Genomic DNA, 17022 nt, shown 5'->3' on the forward strand with positions numbered 1-17022 from the left:
ACAAGATTTTGAAAGGACCAAGATAGCGTGGTCCCAATTTGTAGCTGGGAACACGGAAGCAGACATATTTAGCGGAGAGCCATACCTTGTCTCCGGGAGAAAAAATGGGGGGAGCTCTACTTTTCTTATCGGCAAACTTTTTCATGCGCGATGAAGCCTGTAAGAGAGAATTTTGGGTCTCTTTCCATATGGTGGAAAGATCACGAGTTATTTCATCCACAGCGGGCAAACTAGAGGGCAAGGGAGTAGGGAGGGGGGGAAGAGGGTGACGGCCGTACACCACGAAAAATGGGGATTTGGAAGAAGATTCAGAGACTCTGAAGTTGTACGAGAATTCGGCCCATGGTAGAAGATCTGCCCAGTCATCCTGGCGGGAGGAAACAAAATGCCGTAAATAGTCACCCAGGACCTGGTTAATTCTTTCTACTTGCCCATTGGATTGAGGATGATAAGCAGAAGAAAAGTTCAATTTAATCTTGAGTTGTTTACAGAGAGCCCTCCAGAATTTTGACACGAATTGGACGCCTCTATCCGAGACGATCTGCGTGGGCAAACCGTGAAGACGAAAAATGTGTACAAAAAATTGTTTTGCCAACTGAGGCGCTGAAGGAAGACCAGGAAGAGGAATAAAATGTGCCATCTTGGAAAATCGATCAACGACCACCCAAACAACAGTGTTGCCACGGGATGGGGGTAAGTCTGTAATAAAGTCCATACCAATCAGAGACCAAGGCTGTTCGGGGACAGGCAGAGGATGAAGGAGACCAGCAGGCTTCTGGCGAGGAGTCTTATCTCGGGCACAGACAGTGCAGGCCCGCACAAAATCAACAACATCCGTCTCCAGAGTCGGCCACCAATAGAAACGAGAGATGAGTTGCAAGGATTTTTTGATGCCCGCATGGCCTGCGAGATGGGAGGAGTGACCCCATTTGAGGATTCCGAGGCGTTGGCGTGGAGAGACGAAGGTCTTCCCTGGAGGAGTTTGCCTGATGGAGGCTGGAGAAGTGGAGATCAGGCAGTCAGGAGGAATGATGTGTTGCGGAGAGAGCTCTACTTCCGAGGCATCCGAGGAACGAGAGAGAGCATCGGCCCTAATGTTCTTGTCGGCAGGGCGAAAGTGAATTTCAAAATTAAACCGGGCAAAGAACAGAGACCACCTGGCCTGGCGAGGATTCAGCTGTTGGGCAGACTGGAGATAGGAGAGATTCTTGTGATCGGTGTAGATAATAACTGGAAATTTTGATCCCTCCAGCAGATGCCTCCATTCCTCAAGTGCTAATTTAATGGCCAGTAGCTCTCGATCCCCGATGGAGTAGTTCCTCTCCGCCGGAGAGAAGGTCCTAGAAAAAAAACCACAAGTAACAGCATGCCCGGAAGAATTTTTTTGTAGAAGGACCGCTCCAGCTCCCACTGAGGAGGCATCAACCTCCAATAGGAAGGGTTTAGATGGGTCAGGTCTGGAGAGCACGGGAGCAGAAGAAAAGGCAGACTTGAGCCGTTTAAAAGCGTCTTCCGCTTGAGGAGGCCATGACTTAGGATTGGCATTCTTCTTGGTTAAAGCCACGATAGGAGCCACAATGGTGGAAAAATGTGGAATAAATTGTCTGTAATAATTGGCGAACCCCAAAAAACGTTGGATAGCACGGAGTCCGGAGGGGCGTGGCCAATCTAAGACGGCAGAGAGTTTGTCTGGGTCCATTTGTAGTCCCTGGCCAGAGACCAAGTATCCTAGGAAAGGAAGAGATTGACATTCAAACAGACATTTCTCCATTTTGGCATAAAGTTGATTGTCTCGAAGTCTCTGAAGAACCATGCGGACATGCTGGCGGTGTTCTTCTAGGTTGGCAGAAAAAATCAGAATATCGTCCAGATACACAACAACACAGGAATATAAGAGATCACGAAAAATTTCATTAACAAAGTCTTGGAAGACGGCAGGGGCGTTGCACAGGCCAAAGGGCATGACCAGATACTCAAAGTGTCCATCTCTAGTGTTAAATGCCGTTTTTCCATTCGTCCCCCTCCCTGATGCGGATGAGATTATAAGCACCTCTTAAGTCCAGTTTGGTAAAGATGTGGGCACCTTGAAGGCGATCAAAGAGTTCAGAGATAAGAGGTAGGGGGTAGCGGTTCTTTACCGTGATTTTATTAAGTCCGCGGTAGTCAATGCAAGGACGTAGGGAGCCATCTTTTTTGGACACAAAGAAAAATCCAGCTCCGGCAGGAGAGGAGGATTTGCGGATAAACCCCTTTTTTAAATTTTCCTGGATGTATTCAGACATAGCAAGAGTCTCTGGGGCGGACAGAGGATAAATTCTGCCCCGGGGTGGAGTAGTGCCCGGGAGGAGGTCAATAGGACAGTCATAAGGCCTGTGAGGAGGTAAAGTCTCAGCTTGTTTTTTGCAAAATACGTCAGCATAGTCCATATAGGCCTTAGGGAGACCGGTTACAGGGGGAACCACGGGGTCACGGCAGGGAGTACTGGGAACCGGTTTAAGGCAGTCCTTGAAACAAGAGGTACCCCAGCTCTTGATCTCCCCTGTGGACCAATCAAGGGTTGGGGAATGGTGTCGAAGCCATGGTAGTCCAAGGAGAATTTCGGAAGTGCAATTGGGGAGGACCAAAAACTCAATTCTTTCGTGATGAGGTCCGATGCACATTAGGAGGGGCTCCGTGCGGTAACGTATGGTACAGTCCAATCTTTCATTGTTAACACAATTGATGTAGAGGGGTCTGGCGAGACTGGTCACCGGGATGTTGAACCTGTTGATGAGAGAGGCCAAAATAAAATTTCCTGCAGATCCGGAATCCAAGAAGGCCATAGTAGAGAAGGAGAAGGTAGAGGCAGATATCCGCACAGGCACAGTAAGACGTGGAGAAGCAGAGTTGACATCAAGGACTGTCTCACCTTTGTGCGGAGTCAGCGTACGTCTTTCCAGGCGGGGAGGACGGATAGGACAATCCTTCAGGAAGTGTTCGGTACCGGCACAGTACAGGCAGAGATTCTCCATGCGGCGTCGTGTCCTCTCTTGAGGTGTCAGGCGAGACCGGTCAACTTGCATAGCCTCCACGGCGGGAGGCACAGGAACGGATTGCAGAGGACCAGAGGAGAGAGGAGCCGGGGAGAAAAAACGCCTCGTGCGAACAAAGTCCATATCCTGGCGGAGCTCCTGACGCCTTTCGGAAAAACGCATGTCAATGCGAGTGGCTAGATGAATGAGTTCATGTAGGTTAGCAGGAATTTCTCGTGCGGCCAGAACATCTTTAATGTTGCTGGATAGGCCTTTTTTAAAGGTCGCGCAGAGGGCCTCATTATTCCAGGATAGTTCGGAAGCAAGAGTACGGAATTGTACGGCGTACTCGCCAACGGAAGAATTACCCTGGACCAGGTTCAGCAGGGCAGTCTCAGCAGAAGAGGCTCGGGCAGGTTCCTCAAAGACACTTCGAATTTCCGAGAAGAAGGAGTGTACAGAGGCAGTGACGGGGTCATTGCGGTCCCAGAGCGGTGTGGCCCATGACAGAGCTTTCCCAGACAGAAGGCTGACTACGAAAGGCACCTTAGACCTTTCAGTAGGAAACTGGTCCGACATCATCTCCAAGTGCAGGGAACATTGTGAAAGAAAGCCACGGCAAAACTTAGAGTCCCCATCAAATTTATCCGGCAGGGACAGTCGTAGGCCGGAAGCGGCCACTCGCTGCGGAGGAGGTGCAGGAGCTGGCGGAGGAGATGATTGCTGAAGCTGTGGTAGTAGCTGCTGTAGCATCACGGTCAGTTGAGACAGCTGATGGCCTTGTTGCGCTATCTGTTGTGACTGCTGGGCGACCACCGTGGTGAGGTCGGCGACAACTGGCAAAGGAACTTCAGCGGGATCCATGGCCGGATCTACTGTCACGATACGGCTGGCAGGAGGTGGATCCTCTGTGCCAGAGAGGGATTGGCGTGGACCGTGCTAGTGGACCGGTTCTAAGTTACTACTGGTATTCACCAGAGCCCGCCGCAAAGCGGGATGGTCTTGCAGCGGCGGTAGTAACCAGGTCGTATCCACTAGCAACGGCTCAACCTCTCTGACTGCTGAAGATAGGCGCGGTACAAGGGAGTAGACAAGAGCAAGGTCGGACGTAGCAGAAGGTCGGGGCAGGCAGCAAGGATCGTAGTCAGGGGCAACGGCAGGAGGTCTGGAACACAGGCTAGGAACACACAAGGAAACGCTTTCACTGGCACGATGGCAACAAGATCCGGCGAGGGAGTGCAGGGGAAGTGAGGTATACATAGGGAGCGCACAGGTGAACACACTAATTAGAACCACTGCGCCAATCAGTGGCGCAGTGGCCCTTTAAATCGCAGAGACCCGGCGCGCGCGCCCTAGGGAGCGGGGCCGCGCGCGCCGGGACAGGACCGACGGAGAGCGAGTCAGGTACGGGAGCCGGGGTGCGCATCGCGAGCGGGCGCCACCCGCATCGCGAATCGCATCCCGGCTGGAGGCGGTATCGCAGCGCACCCGGTCAGTGGATCTGACCGGGGCGCTGCCGTAGCGAGGATGTTGCGAGTGCTCCGGGGAGGAGCGGGGACCCGGAGCGCTCGGCGTAACACATATTTAGACATGTTCACACTATTAGCTATGGTCGTGTCTACACTAACACGGACAGGTATTTCAGTGTATAAACTTTTAGAGACCTGTTCACATTCTTACATAATTATGAGCGTACTCACACAACAAGTAAATGGATTGGGCGTATCTGACAAGTGTACCAGGTAGGACATGATCACACTGTGCGGTTCTGTCATGCAAGTATAATACTATTGTTCATCGCTTCTCCCTATGCAGATTTATTTGGTGCAGACTTATATCATTTTCATTATCAAGTTTATTTCACATTGAGACATGTTCACACTTTCAGCTATGGCCGCGCCTATATCAGTATGGACAGGTACTTCAGTCTCTGAATTTTTAGAGACCTGTTCACATGCTCACATAATCATGAGCGCACTTACATAATAAGTAAATGGATTGGGCGTATCTGATAAGTATATCAGGTGGGACATGATCACACTGTGCGTTTTTTTCATACAAGTGTAATACGATTGTTCACCGCTTCTCACCATGCAGACTCATTTGGTGCAGACTTGTATCATTTTCATTATCAAGTTATTTCACATTGAGACATGTTCACACATGCGGATTGTACGTGATTTTCCCCTTACAAATTACATGAATACTATCTAGTAAAAATTAGTGTATATTCACATATATATATTTTTTTTTCGGTGTTGGATACATGTTATACATTTGCGGCACAAATTGATTTTACATACAATGTTATGTGTTGATTTTAAGAAATGTATACTATATAACAAGCTAGATATAATGACTATGTTTTTTTCTTACTGGAAACTTTGGGGTTAAATTGTTTCACTTGCAGCTCCACCGGTGTCTACCTAATGAAGGGGGCAGATCTTTGTAAGATTTACTATTTATTCATGTCTTAAGGCTAAAGAGTTCATATCTTGACAAAGGCTAACGAAACGCGTCGGTTTTTATCGTATTTTCCTGCCTTCTATGCATGTTTTTTACCTCCACGGAGATTGAATAAATTCTATACTTTTTTTATCCACTCTGGAAGTGCTGGAGTTTTTCACTATGGATTATTTCAAGTGATCTCTTATTTTACAACCATTTGTAATCCAATTACAAGTAGCAACAACAGAACCTAATTGGGGGGAAAAAACGGGGACAGACAGTCGTGTGAACACACCCTTAGACATGAATTTGTCTTAAATTGAAAAAAAATAGGGAAATAAGGCAAACACATGGACAAACAAGCTACTCAGAAGAAGGATAGATGTGATCTGAAAGCGCCGGAAGAAAATGATCTGGGTGTGGTTGTGCGGATTTGCGTAAAATTTATCACGGTCACTGTGACAATATGATACATTTGGCGCAGCACAGACAAAAAAAAGTGCAACCATATAAATAAAATAAAAATTATCTATCAAAGAACATTATTGATAATGTGGTAGCCTTGGGTTGTAGGGTATATGGGGTGTAGCTGTGCAGTGATGAAAGGGCACTGGTTTAACCCTTAACTGTCGTGACGCCAGGGTGAGAGTTTTCTCTGTATGCTTGTCCTACCGCCACCCGCCCCGAGAGCGATAGGGAGATAGTAAATAAATGATTGTCCACAACCGGAGATTTTCAGAAAACTGTCGGAACTTTTACTGCAGCTTTTATGCAGACTTAAACAGGAACAGTCCATATAACAGAGTCTATCTGAAATTTGACAGCTGGTTGGGACTTCGTGAGTTTCTAGAGCTTAGGATGTTAATATGCGCTGTTACACTGGATTTAGGGGATTGATATCAGGTTCAGTAGTCACGCTAGCTTTATTATTTAAACTCACGGTTTCACAAGTTGTGGAATTTGCCGGCTTCTGGCCTGGTCTTGTCTTTGTAAGTTGCACGGATCCACTCTCTCTCTCTCTCTGCTAGTCCGGAACCCAAGAGAGAATGCTGCTTGATTTGCAGCTCAGGAGCAAGAGAGCGAGGATTGGCTGGCAGCTCCCTTATATGGGCAGGGGCTGGCCTTCAGCTCATTGGTCCATACCATATGTCAATTCTCCTTACAAAGGATTATGGTCTGATATGTGACCATACCATGTGACCTTGGAAGGTCCTTAAGCATAACCTAAAGAAGTAACATTAGTCATGTGACCTAAGGTCCTGAAACACTATATAGACAATTAAATATATACAGTGACCCCCCCGACCTACGATGGCCCCGGCATACGATCATTTCAACATACTATGGCCTCTGAGAGGCCATCGCATGTTGAAGGCAGCATCAACATACAATGTTTTTTTATGTCAGGGCCATCGCATAAACGGCTATCCGGCATCGCTGACTGCTTCAGCTGCTGCCGGATAGCCGTTTAAGGTGCCCCGTGTGGTCCGGTGGGTGTCACTCACCTGTACCGGTGCTCCAGACCGTCCTCTTCGGAATCCGCTGCATTGCTGGCGCTCTCCATCATCGTCATCGCGCACGCCGTCCCGTCATCCAATAGGAGCGGCGTGCGTAGCGGCGATGAAGAGACTCAGCAGAGACGGTCCGGGGACGCAGCGACAGCGATGGAGGGCGACATCCAGGGCAGCGGTGAGCGGCGGATACAGGGGAGTATAACGTCCTATACCAGTGGTCTTCAACCTGCGGACCTCCAGATGTTGCAAAACTACAACTCCCAGCATGCCCGGACAGCCATTGGTTGTCCGGGCATGCTGGGAGTTGTATGTTTGCAACATCTGGAGGTCCGCAGGTTGTAGACCACTGTCCTATACTTTACATTGCACGGATCCCTCAACATACGATGGTTTCAACTAACGATCGTTCATTTGGAACAAATTACCATCGTATGTTGAGGGACCACTGTAATTACTTATACATGTAAACATCATAAAATTAAAGAAAGAAGAGGTGACTAGGGGTTATCCCACCAGGAAGATGCTACTGAAATGAAGTAACTCTGACTTTGGGGACCACCATACAAGGTACGGTATACCTTACGGTACCGGGACACCACAATAAATAACCCACACAGTTCCTGTGAGATTCGAAAGTTCACCCGGTAATATTTTATTATAGTGACATCCAGTGGCAGATCTCAGCATGGGCAGTTTAGCGCTCGGAGAGGCCCATGGCTGCAAGAGCCAACACATACACTGTGGCCCCCAGCTTAGGGTCTGTAAGTGGCATTGCTGGCACATGTATCCAGGGCACATGCCCTAACTTTTCCTGTAGATAGGAAGAGAAAAAAGAGATCATGGGGTCCCGCCTTGTGTATTACCCGATGCACTTGTACCCCCTAATAGTGTAGAAGTTAAAGGGGTATTCCGGCCAATTACATCTCATCCCCTATCCAAAGGATAAGGTATAAGATGTCTGACAGAAGGGGGCCTGCCTCTGGGACACCCAGTGATCACCATGGCAGCACCCGCATTCTATGCGGGGCTGCGTCTCAAGTCTCGGAAACCTCTTTGTTTCCGGGACTGGAGATGTGATGTCACGCCACGCCCCCTCGTGACATCACACCACGCCCCTCCATTCATGTCTATAGGAGGGGGAGTGACGCCCATCACGCCCCCTCCCATAGACAAGAATTGAGGGGGCGTGGCGGGACATCACGAGGGGGCATTGCGTGATGTCAGGTGTGGGGGTTACAGGTAAAGTAAACTGCTGTTTCCCTAATACAGTATTTTAATAGCACTTTATTTTTTTTACATTATTATTTTTTTATCAATAGTTGTAGCACAGACAAGTCTATTCATTTCCGTTTTTACATTTTCCTCCAATATCACAAAAAATAAACCTGTACTACTATAAAAATGACATACAAATAAGCCTGACGACAAAATGCTGCAAAAATCATGTGAATAACTAAATGAGAAGAAACTTTATAGCTTTCAAATCTGCACATACTAAAGTGTGTCTGATCATGAATCTGGGAAACAAGCCTAGTCAAGAAGGGGTTAAATGCCACATGATTAAACAAAGACGTAACTACAGTCAGCTGACCAGCGTGCACATATCTGAGTTTGTAGCTGTAGCATGAGCATTGTCCCCTCCCCTCCTCCTCTGGGCACAGTGACGTGACTATAATGGCTGAGGTCTGACTGTTCTGCTGTTATATCAGGAACGGTGGGTGATGTGTGCCCCTGCTGAGGGTTGGGAGGGACAGTCGACATGTGTCCCCGCAGCAGTGAGCAAAGTCCTGATCACATGTGGTAAGGATAACATGGATTATGGAACTGCAGGGAAGTGGAGCACAAGCAGGAAGAGACAGGATTGTTCTGTAGCTCCACGGCAGACAGGAAGTAGATCCCCTGTATGAAGCATAGCTAGACCTGTCATTTGGGCTGTGTTCACACATGTCCAATGCTAATTTCTGTGGTATACATCGTCAGCACCGGACACTGGAACACCAGCGTATACCACAGCATCACCCCGCTAGACCCATTCATTGGAATATGCGGAACATAGTCTAAATGTTACTACTTTGGACTGTTTTTCTGTAAGAATCAGTAGCATGGTCATCCGGGAAGAGAAAAACAAAGCTGATTTGTTTAAAAAACAGCAGCACGTCTGTCCTCAGGTTGTATGTGATATTGCAGATCAGTTCCATTGAAGTGAATGGAGCCAAGTAGAAAAACCATACACAAGCTGAGGACAGGTATGGTGCTGTTATTGGAAGAAATTAGCTCTGTTTTTTATTTCCTAGATAAACCCTTTAACATTATAACATTTTAGATGCAGAAACTCAGCTCAGTAAGGGTGCCTGTACATAAGAGAGCTGCATTGCAGTATTGTGTACAAGTGGAGCTCATTGTACAAGCTGTATTGTAAATCTGCAACAATTTACTGTAAAACCAAGTGCAGTTTTGAGGCAAAGTTGTTGGTCACGCAGCACATAACAGCCCCACTGCCGAATTGTGTATGGGACCAAGGTAAGCGTTGTCGAGAATGCTTGCATATCACTGTGTGTTCTTTGTAGCTTCTGGTCATGAAGGAGGGAATTTACCAATACTGGCTTTTTAGACTCCAGACTTATTTTAAGGTACAAAGTATAACACGCAAGATTTTTTAAGACGCGCATATTTCTTACTACATTTGGTGCATCTTTTGGTTATCTTTGCACCAAATCTACATAGCTATGAGCCAGCAGGCATAAATTTGTGCCATAACGTATGCCCATGTCTAAAAAAAAAGGGTATGCTAATATGCTACATAATGCTTCCACGATCCGGGGACCTACTCCATAGCAGTAAGCCACAACCCCAGACCAGAGGAGTGACAAAGTGGGGTAGTATGTCTGGGGCCGCCTACAACTATAGGGGAACAGAAAGGGAAGCCTACGACTATAGAAGCACAGAGTGAGGAGGCTACAAAAACTATGGGGGTACAGAGAGAGGAACCTACAACTATGGGGGCACAGAGAGGGGAGCCTACAACTATGAGGCACAGAAAGGGGAGCCTCCAACTATAGGGGCACAAAGAGGGGAGCCTCCAACTATGGGGGCACAAAGAGGAGAGCCTACAACTATGTAGGCACAGAAAGGGAAGTCTACAACTAAGGGGGTACAGAAAGGAGAGCCTACAACAACTATGAGGGCACAGAGAGGGGAGCTTATAACTGTGGCCACAGAAAGAGGAGCCTACAACTATGGGGCACAGAGAGGGGAGCCTACAATGATGGGGCACAGAGAGGGCAGCCAACAATTATAGGGGCGCAGAAAGAGGATCCTACAACTATTGCGGCTGAGAGGAGCTTACAACTATAGGGACACAGAGAGGGAAGCCGAAAACTAGAGGTGAGCCTACAAAAAAAATGGGGGGTAGAGAGGAGTCTACAACTACTGCATGTGAGCACAGACAGGGGAGTCTACAACTATGGGGGAACAGAAAGGGGGGCCTACAACTATGGGGCACAGAGAGGGCACTAATGCTGTTTAAGGCAATACACATGGGGGTGCAAAGAAGTAGGCATTGTCTTGAGGAAAGAAATCTTAATGTTTGTGTGGCAGGTTCTGTGGAGACAAGTCTTGGCCAGGGGAAATCTTCATGGCAGTCTAGGCTGGATAGAGAAGGATAGGAAAATGAACAACTCTAATCAGAGAAGACATCACCTGTCAGTCACTAGATGTAACTGTAATCACTTCTATGCAGGGCTTTCGTACAGCTGGTATCTTCCACTATATATTCCACTATCATGGCAAATATGGTGGCAGTGTTGTATGTAATGGGTGTATGGTTGTATGTTGTATGTAATGGGTGTCCAGTTTTTTGCCTTCAAAATTTGGTCACCTTGCAGGCCTGTGACATCCTATCCCAATGCACTGAGGATTCGTTCATCTAAACCATATCCCTGCTGCAACATATAATTAAAGTGAGGAGATAATGTCCTAGGTCCATGGGTATAGTTTAAGTCTGCACAGTGAATTCCGTTGCTTATTTTTATCTGTTTTATGACAAGTCTTAGGGAGAAGATCAAGAGCCTCCTTGGGAAATATGATGTCGGCAGTCAATACAGTCACATTCCTCTGACGAAAGCTTCTATCCTGCTCCCATTGTTAATTAGACAAGGAAAACCCCATCTCGTCCTCACTGTCAGATCAATGCAAGTAAGTCAACTATGAATCTTTGCTGTGACTTTCTGTGACGTTGTACTCCATATATGCTCTCAACATGCTCTTTTCTAAGAGAGAACAAGTGTTAGCTTTATCATTTACCCACCACACTAATGCTGATTCTCCCATTAATGAATGAGCAGAGATCCCATACACTGGTTATGGCACTGACAGGCCAACAAAGAAATCGGTGTAATTCAGTGAAGCCATGATTCAGAATTCTTTTCTATTGGGAAGACCTGAGCCTGACTGCATCTATCTAATTTGTTCTGACAGGCTTGAGTCCACCCTTTGCTCAGGGATAGAGAGGTTTAACTAGGCATCTAATCCTGCAATCATTGGCTAGAGTGTCATGTGACCAAAGCATCATTATACTGTGTACAGTGTATAAAAAATATAAATAAATAAAATATATGAAGTACAATGTATAAATACACATTTGCTAAACCCTCTAGTAACTTATACACATAATATGCATAAAACAAATCTTAAGACTCTCAGCAAACCGAAAACTTTCTTACAATGGTAGCTGGTCATACAGAGACACTCATAGAGTCATACACTCAACAGTCATACAGAGACACTACATACAGCGCTACAGAATTTGTGTGCACAAAATAAAATAATATCAAGATGAATAAAAAAAACTACTATATATATATAGAAATGCTTATGACTTCATAAAGGGAGGAATCCCGAAAGCTTGTCTCTACAAAATCTTGTTAGTCCAATAAAAAAGGTATTACAAGATACTGCAACTACCGATGATTTTGCTTTTTGCATCACTGGACTAATACGGCTACTCCTAACTAATCTATATATATATATATATATATATATATATATATATATATATATATATATATGTGTGTGTGTGTGTGTGTGTCTGTGGATGTATATATCTGCTCAAAAACTGAAGGGAACACTTAAACAACACAATGTAACTCCAAGTCAATCACACTTCTGTGAAATCACACTGTCCACTCAGGAAGCAACACTGATTGACAATCAATTTCACATGCTGTTTTGCAAATTGAACAGACAACAGGTGGAAATTATAGGCAATGGGCAAGACACCCCCCAATAAAGGAGTGGTTCTGCAGGTGGTGACCACAAACCACTTCTCAGTTCCTATGCTTCCTGGCTGATGTTTTGGTCACTTTTGAATGCTGGCGGTGCTTTCACTCTAGTGGTGGCATGAGACAGAGTCTACAACCAACACAAGTGGCTCAGGAAGTGCAGCTCATCCAGGATGGCACATCAATGTGAGCTGTGGCAAGAAGGTTTACTGTGTCTGTCAACATAGTGTCCAGAGCATGGAGGCGCCACCAGGAGACAGGCCAGTACATCAGGCGATGTGAATCGATATCTTTATGCAAGAAGAAAAATGTCTGCACTCACCACTTGACTTCAAAGAAAATCCGGACTTTATTCAGCGTAGTAGCAATGTCCATAGAAAATTAAAAAAATCAGGCGATGTGGAGGAGGCCGTAGGAGGGCAAAAACCCAGCAGCAGGACCGCTACCTCCAACTTAGTGCAAGGAGGAGCAGGAGGAGCACTGCCAGAGCCCTGCAAAATGACCTCCAGCAGGCCACAAATGTGCACATGTCCACTCAAACTGTCAGAAACAAACTCCATGAGCATGGTATGAGGGCCCAACGACCACAGTAGGGGGTTGTTCTTACAGCCCAATACCATTCAGGACATTTGGCATTTGCCAGAGAACTCAAAGATTGGCAAATTCACCACTGGTGCCCTGTGCTCTTCACAGATGAAAGCAGGTTCACACTGAGCACATGTGACAGACGTGACAGAGTCCGGAGACACCATGGAAAACGTTCTGCTGCCTGCAACATCCTTCAGCATAACCCTTTGGTGGTGGGACAGTAATGGTGTGGGGTGGTATTTCTTTGGGGGCCACACAGTCCTCCATGTGCTTGCCAGAAGTAGCCGGACTGCCATTAGGTACCGAGATGAGATCCTCAGACCCCTTGTTAGACCATATGCTGGTGCGGTTGGCCCTGGGTTCCTCCTAATGCAAGACAATGCTAGACCTCATGTGGCTGGAGTGTGTCAGCAGTTCCTGCAAGAGGAAGGCATTGATGCTATGGACTGGCCTGCCCGTTTCCCAGACCTAAATCCATTTGAGCACATCTGGGACATCATGTCTTACTCCATCCACCAACGCCACGTTGCACCACAGACTGTCCAGGAGTTGGCAGATGCTTTAGTCCAGGTCTGGGAGGTCATCCCTCAGGAGACCAATCGCTACCTCATCAGGAGAATGCCCAGGCTTTGTAGGGAGATCATACGGGCACGTGGAGGCCACACACACACTACTGAGCCTTATTTTGACTTGTTTTAAGGATATTACACCAAAGTTGGATTAGCCTGTAGTGTGGTTCTCCATTTTGATTTTGAGTGACTCCATATCCAGACCTCCATGGGTTGATAAACTTGATTTCCATTGATAATTTTTGTGTGATTTTGTTGTCAGCACATTCAACTATGTAAAGATGAAAGTATTTCATACGATTAGTTCATTCATTCAGATCTAGAATGTGTTATCTTAGTGTTCCCTATATTTTTTTGAGCAATATGTCTATATTATATGCCTATAGATGTCTAATGCATCATATTTGTCTGCAGCTACAAACAATGCCTGGACAGGTGTGCTTTCCAGGTGGAAGACAGGAACCTACAGATGAAGATGATATACAGACAGCTCTTAGAGAAAGCAAAGAAGAGATTGGTCTGTGCCCTGAGCAAGTAGAAATCATTGGCAGGCTAATGCCTTGTCTCACCAAGGTAAAGATTACTCTGGGGATTTAACTGAAGACTTCAGGTCATGTTTCCAGGATCTCCTTAATATAACAAAGGTCTGTTTATGGCCCCTTTCACACTGCCATTATGCCCCGGCAATAACAGCCGTCAAACTCTCTTTTTCTTTTTTTCTTTTTTTTTGCAGTTTTTTAACGGCCGTCATTTTGACGGGTCATAACTGGCAATAAGGGGTCACGATGGACCCTATTATAGTCAGAGAGAGAATAGTGGGAGAAAAAGATAGTGCAAGCACAATTTTTTCTCCCGCTATTCGCGATCCGAAAATAACAGGTTTCAAACTGCCGGACACAACCGACAGTGTCAATGTAGACTACATGGGATATCCTGAAGTGATAACCTGATGGAGGTACCTTTAGGTCTGCAGTTAATAAACACTGCCCTCATTTTTTACAACATTTATTACATTATCATGGGATGTGCAGAAGTGATCCAGCATAGACTAGAGAAGCTGCAGGATATTCAAATACCTCACTATTACCTGACACCCAATTATGAACTGTTTTATGATAGCCTTTATGCTACGTCTTGTAGCCACACTATAGTCTATCATTTATTGAAGTATCTTGATCCACTGATAAACCCTTATATAAACTGTGGGGAATTGAAAGATCTAAATATTCTAGTATAAAGAAAAAGTGATCTGTTTCTGGGGCAGCAGTAAAAATAAAAAATAAAACTTATACTCACCTACCTCAGTCCCTTGTAGCTCACAAGCCAGCACTTTCCAGCCCCCTATTCCACATTGCTTGTTGCTGACAGCGGGTGCGGTCTGCTCAGTCAATCACTGAAATAAGAAACTGCTGTGGTCAGTAATTGGCTGAGCAGGCAGGTTCTGCTGAGAAGACTTGTGACCATGCCTTGTTTTTTTTATTCTCTATTGACTCTGTGTTTGCATTACCTGAAGTAGGAATGATTTTACAATAAAACATAGGTGATTGTTTAGGGATTGCTAATGGGGTTATCCAGGATTACAAAAAACAGAGATGATTTCTTAACAGCACCATACCTGTCTCCTGGTTATGTGTGGTATGGCAGCTCAGTTTCATTGAAGTAAATGGAGCCAACTTATAATACCACACACAACTTGAGAACAGATGTGGTGCTGTTTTTGAAAGAAATTAGCTCTGTTTTTCTGTTCCTGGATAAAAGCTTTAAAGCAACACTCCAAGCAAAGCTAAAACACAGGGTTGCTGTTCCTTTATATCAGAAGCAGAACCTAACTCTAGAATAATGACTCAAGGAAAAAACTGTAGTTAGTTTATCATAGTCTTTTTAGGATGCCTTCTGTACAAGTCCATACATTCATGGGAAACATGACAGCAATGTCAGCGCTAGCCCAAGGCCTGGGTCTGAGAATGAGATGCTGCGTTTGGACACCATGAACATAAGCTTCCTTGGATGCTTCAGGTTATTAGAAACAACTTTAATAACAACTTGTGGCATCTAAGGAAGACTATGGGCACAGTGTCTGTACGCTGTGCCCTTCATCTAAAAGATACTAGGAAGGGCCGATAGCACATTGGGAACCTGACAAATTTCCTTTAAGTGGACTGACAACACTCAGGGCACCCAGACTAAATAAAGCAAGGGCCCCCTGCGAGACTCCACTGCTGACCACACCTTTGTCCTGCTCCTATTCCACCCAAACCGCTCATCAAATGAATAAATTACAGATTATTACCAATAATCCCAGTATACAAGACGGAATATGATCACCAGCCATATTACCATCATACTGTTGCTTACCAAATCTTGTATACTGAGACCAATATTACCAGTATACAAGAAGGAATATTATCACCATGCATATAACCACCATGCTGTTACTGACCAAATCGTATATACTAAAACAAACAACACCAGCATAAAAGGAGTAAAATGATCACTATTAGAGATGAGCGAATCAAATCTGACGAATACGAATTCGTTATGAATTTTATGAAAAATTTGATTTGCAATGAATGCGAATATCGCCACGATTCTATCATGCAAATCACTTCATTAAACTCCTTTTAATGCAGTCCAGGCTCCAGGGCATCTAAAATGGTGGATCCACATGTGAGCACATGGGGCAAGGAACTCTGGGAAGGCAGGAAGACCCTGAATTACATGCAGGATGCAGTCTATCAGCAGCCAGTCACCCCTGTGAAGTCACAGCCCTATATAATCGGCAGCCATATTCCGGCTCGTCACTTCATCCTTTCACTGCAGTAAGATAGGACAGCGCTGTGTGTTACACAGAAAAGCTTTTTCCAGCAGTGTTTCACCTCAGTCACGTCAGCGTTCTGGTGGACAGAGAGCCGTGAATTTTTCACAGAATTTTTTTTTTACTGTAGCCATTAACCTCCCAGTCACTTTCTATAGCATTGTATTACAGAGAGGGGAAGAGAGCTGTGTTGCCTCATACATTTGAACAAGCTGCCCCAACTTCATAAACCTTAGCGGAGGAGGCAGGAATAATTTTTCAGTGCAACTCTGTGTCTTTGTCCACAACAAATGGTCTGCTGGTTATACTAGTCTGTAGACAGTATAATACCTAGTAGTCCATTCATAATAGTCTTTGAGAGAGTAAAATTTTGTGTTTAGTACACAGCAACTGCTGCAGCACTGTTGTGTACTACTGGTGTGCAAAAATAAGATTTTTAAGCGTACTGTAGTGCATTTTCTGCCCTTATCTAAGTAGTGTACTATTTTGTACCTGTTAATCTATCAAGGGCCTAGATACTGTGAAAGGCCAGGCAAAAATAATCACCGGCTGGTGTTTTACTCCAATACGTTTTTTAAGCATACTCTATGTGAGAGTGCAAGTAGTAATGAGGAGAGTGGAGTGGGGGCAGTGTTGCCAGCGTTCAGGGTCCTTAAAGGGGTTATTCAGGAAAACTGGCTCCAGAAAGTTAAACAGATTTGTAAATTACTTCTATTAAAAAATCTTAATCCTTTCAGTACTTATGAGCTTCTGAAGTTAAGGTTGTTCTTTTCTGTCTAAGTCCTCTCTGATGACACG

The 17022-nt window shown here is 45.4% G+C and overlaps 1 protein-coding gene across 4 annotated transcripts in view; it reads left to right on the top strand.

Moving 5' to 3' along the window:
* The first annotated feature begins 8587 nt into the window (after positions 1-8587).
* NUDT7 (nudix hydrolase 7) overlaps positions 8588-17022 on the top strand; it is a 42535-nt gene continuing 34100 nt past the window's right edge. For 2 of the 4 annotated variants that reach the window (XM_056526111.1, XM_056526110.1), the window contains exons 1-3: positions 8588-8773; positions 11020-11167; positions 13824-13982. In XM_056526111.1, the coding sequence (XP_056382086.1) occupies positions 8733-8773; positions 11020-11167; positions 13824-13982 (348 nt within the window). In that variant the 5' untranslated portion in view covers positions 8588-8732. The remainder of the gene's footprint in view (positions 8774-11019; positions 11168-13823; positions 13983-17022) is intronic. The other 2 variants (XM_056526112.1, XM_056526113.1) reach the window with 2 other exon arrangements.

The sequence above is a fragment of the Hyla sarda genome, chromosome 6 (genome assembly GCF_029499605.1).
Source record: "Hyla sarda isolate aHylSar1 chromosome 6, aHylSar1.hap1, whole genome shotgun sequence".
Taxonomy (NCBI): Eukaryota; Metazoa; Chordata; class Amphibia; order Anura; family Hylidae; genus Hyla; species Hyla sarda.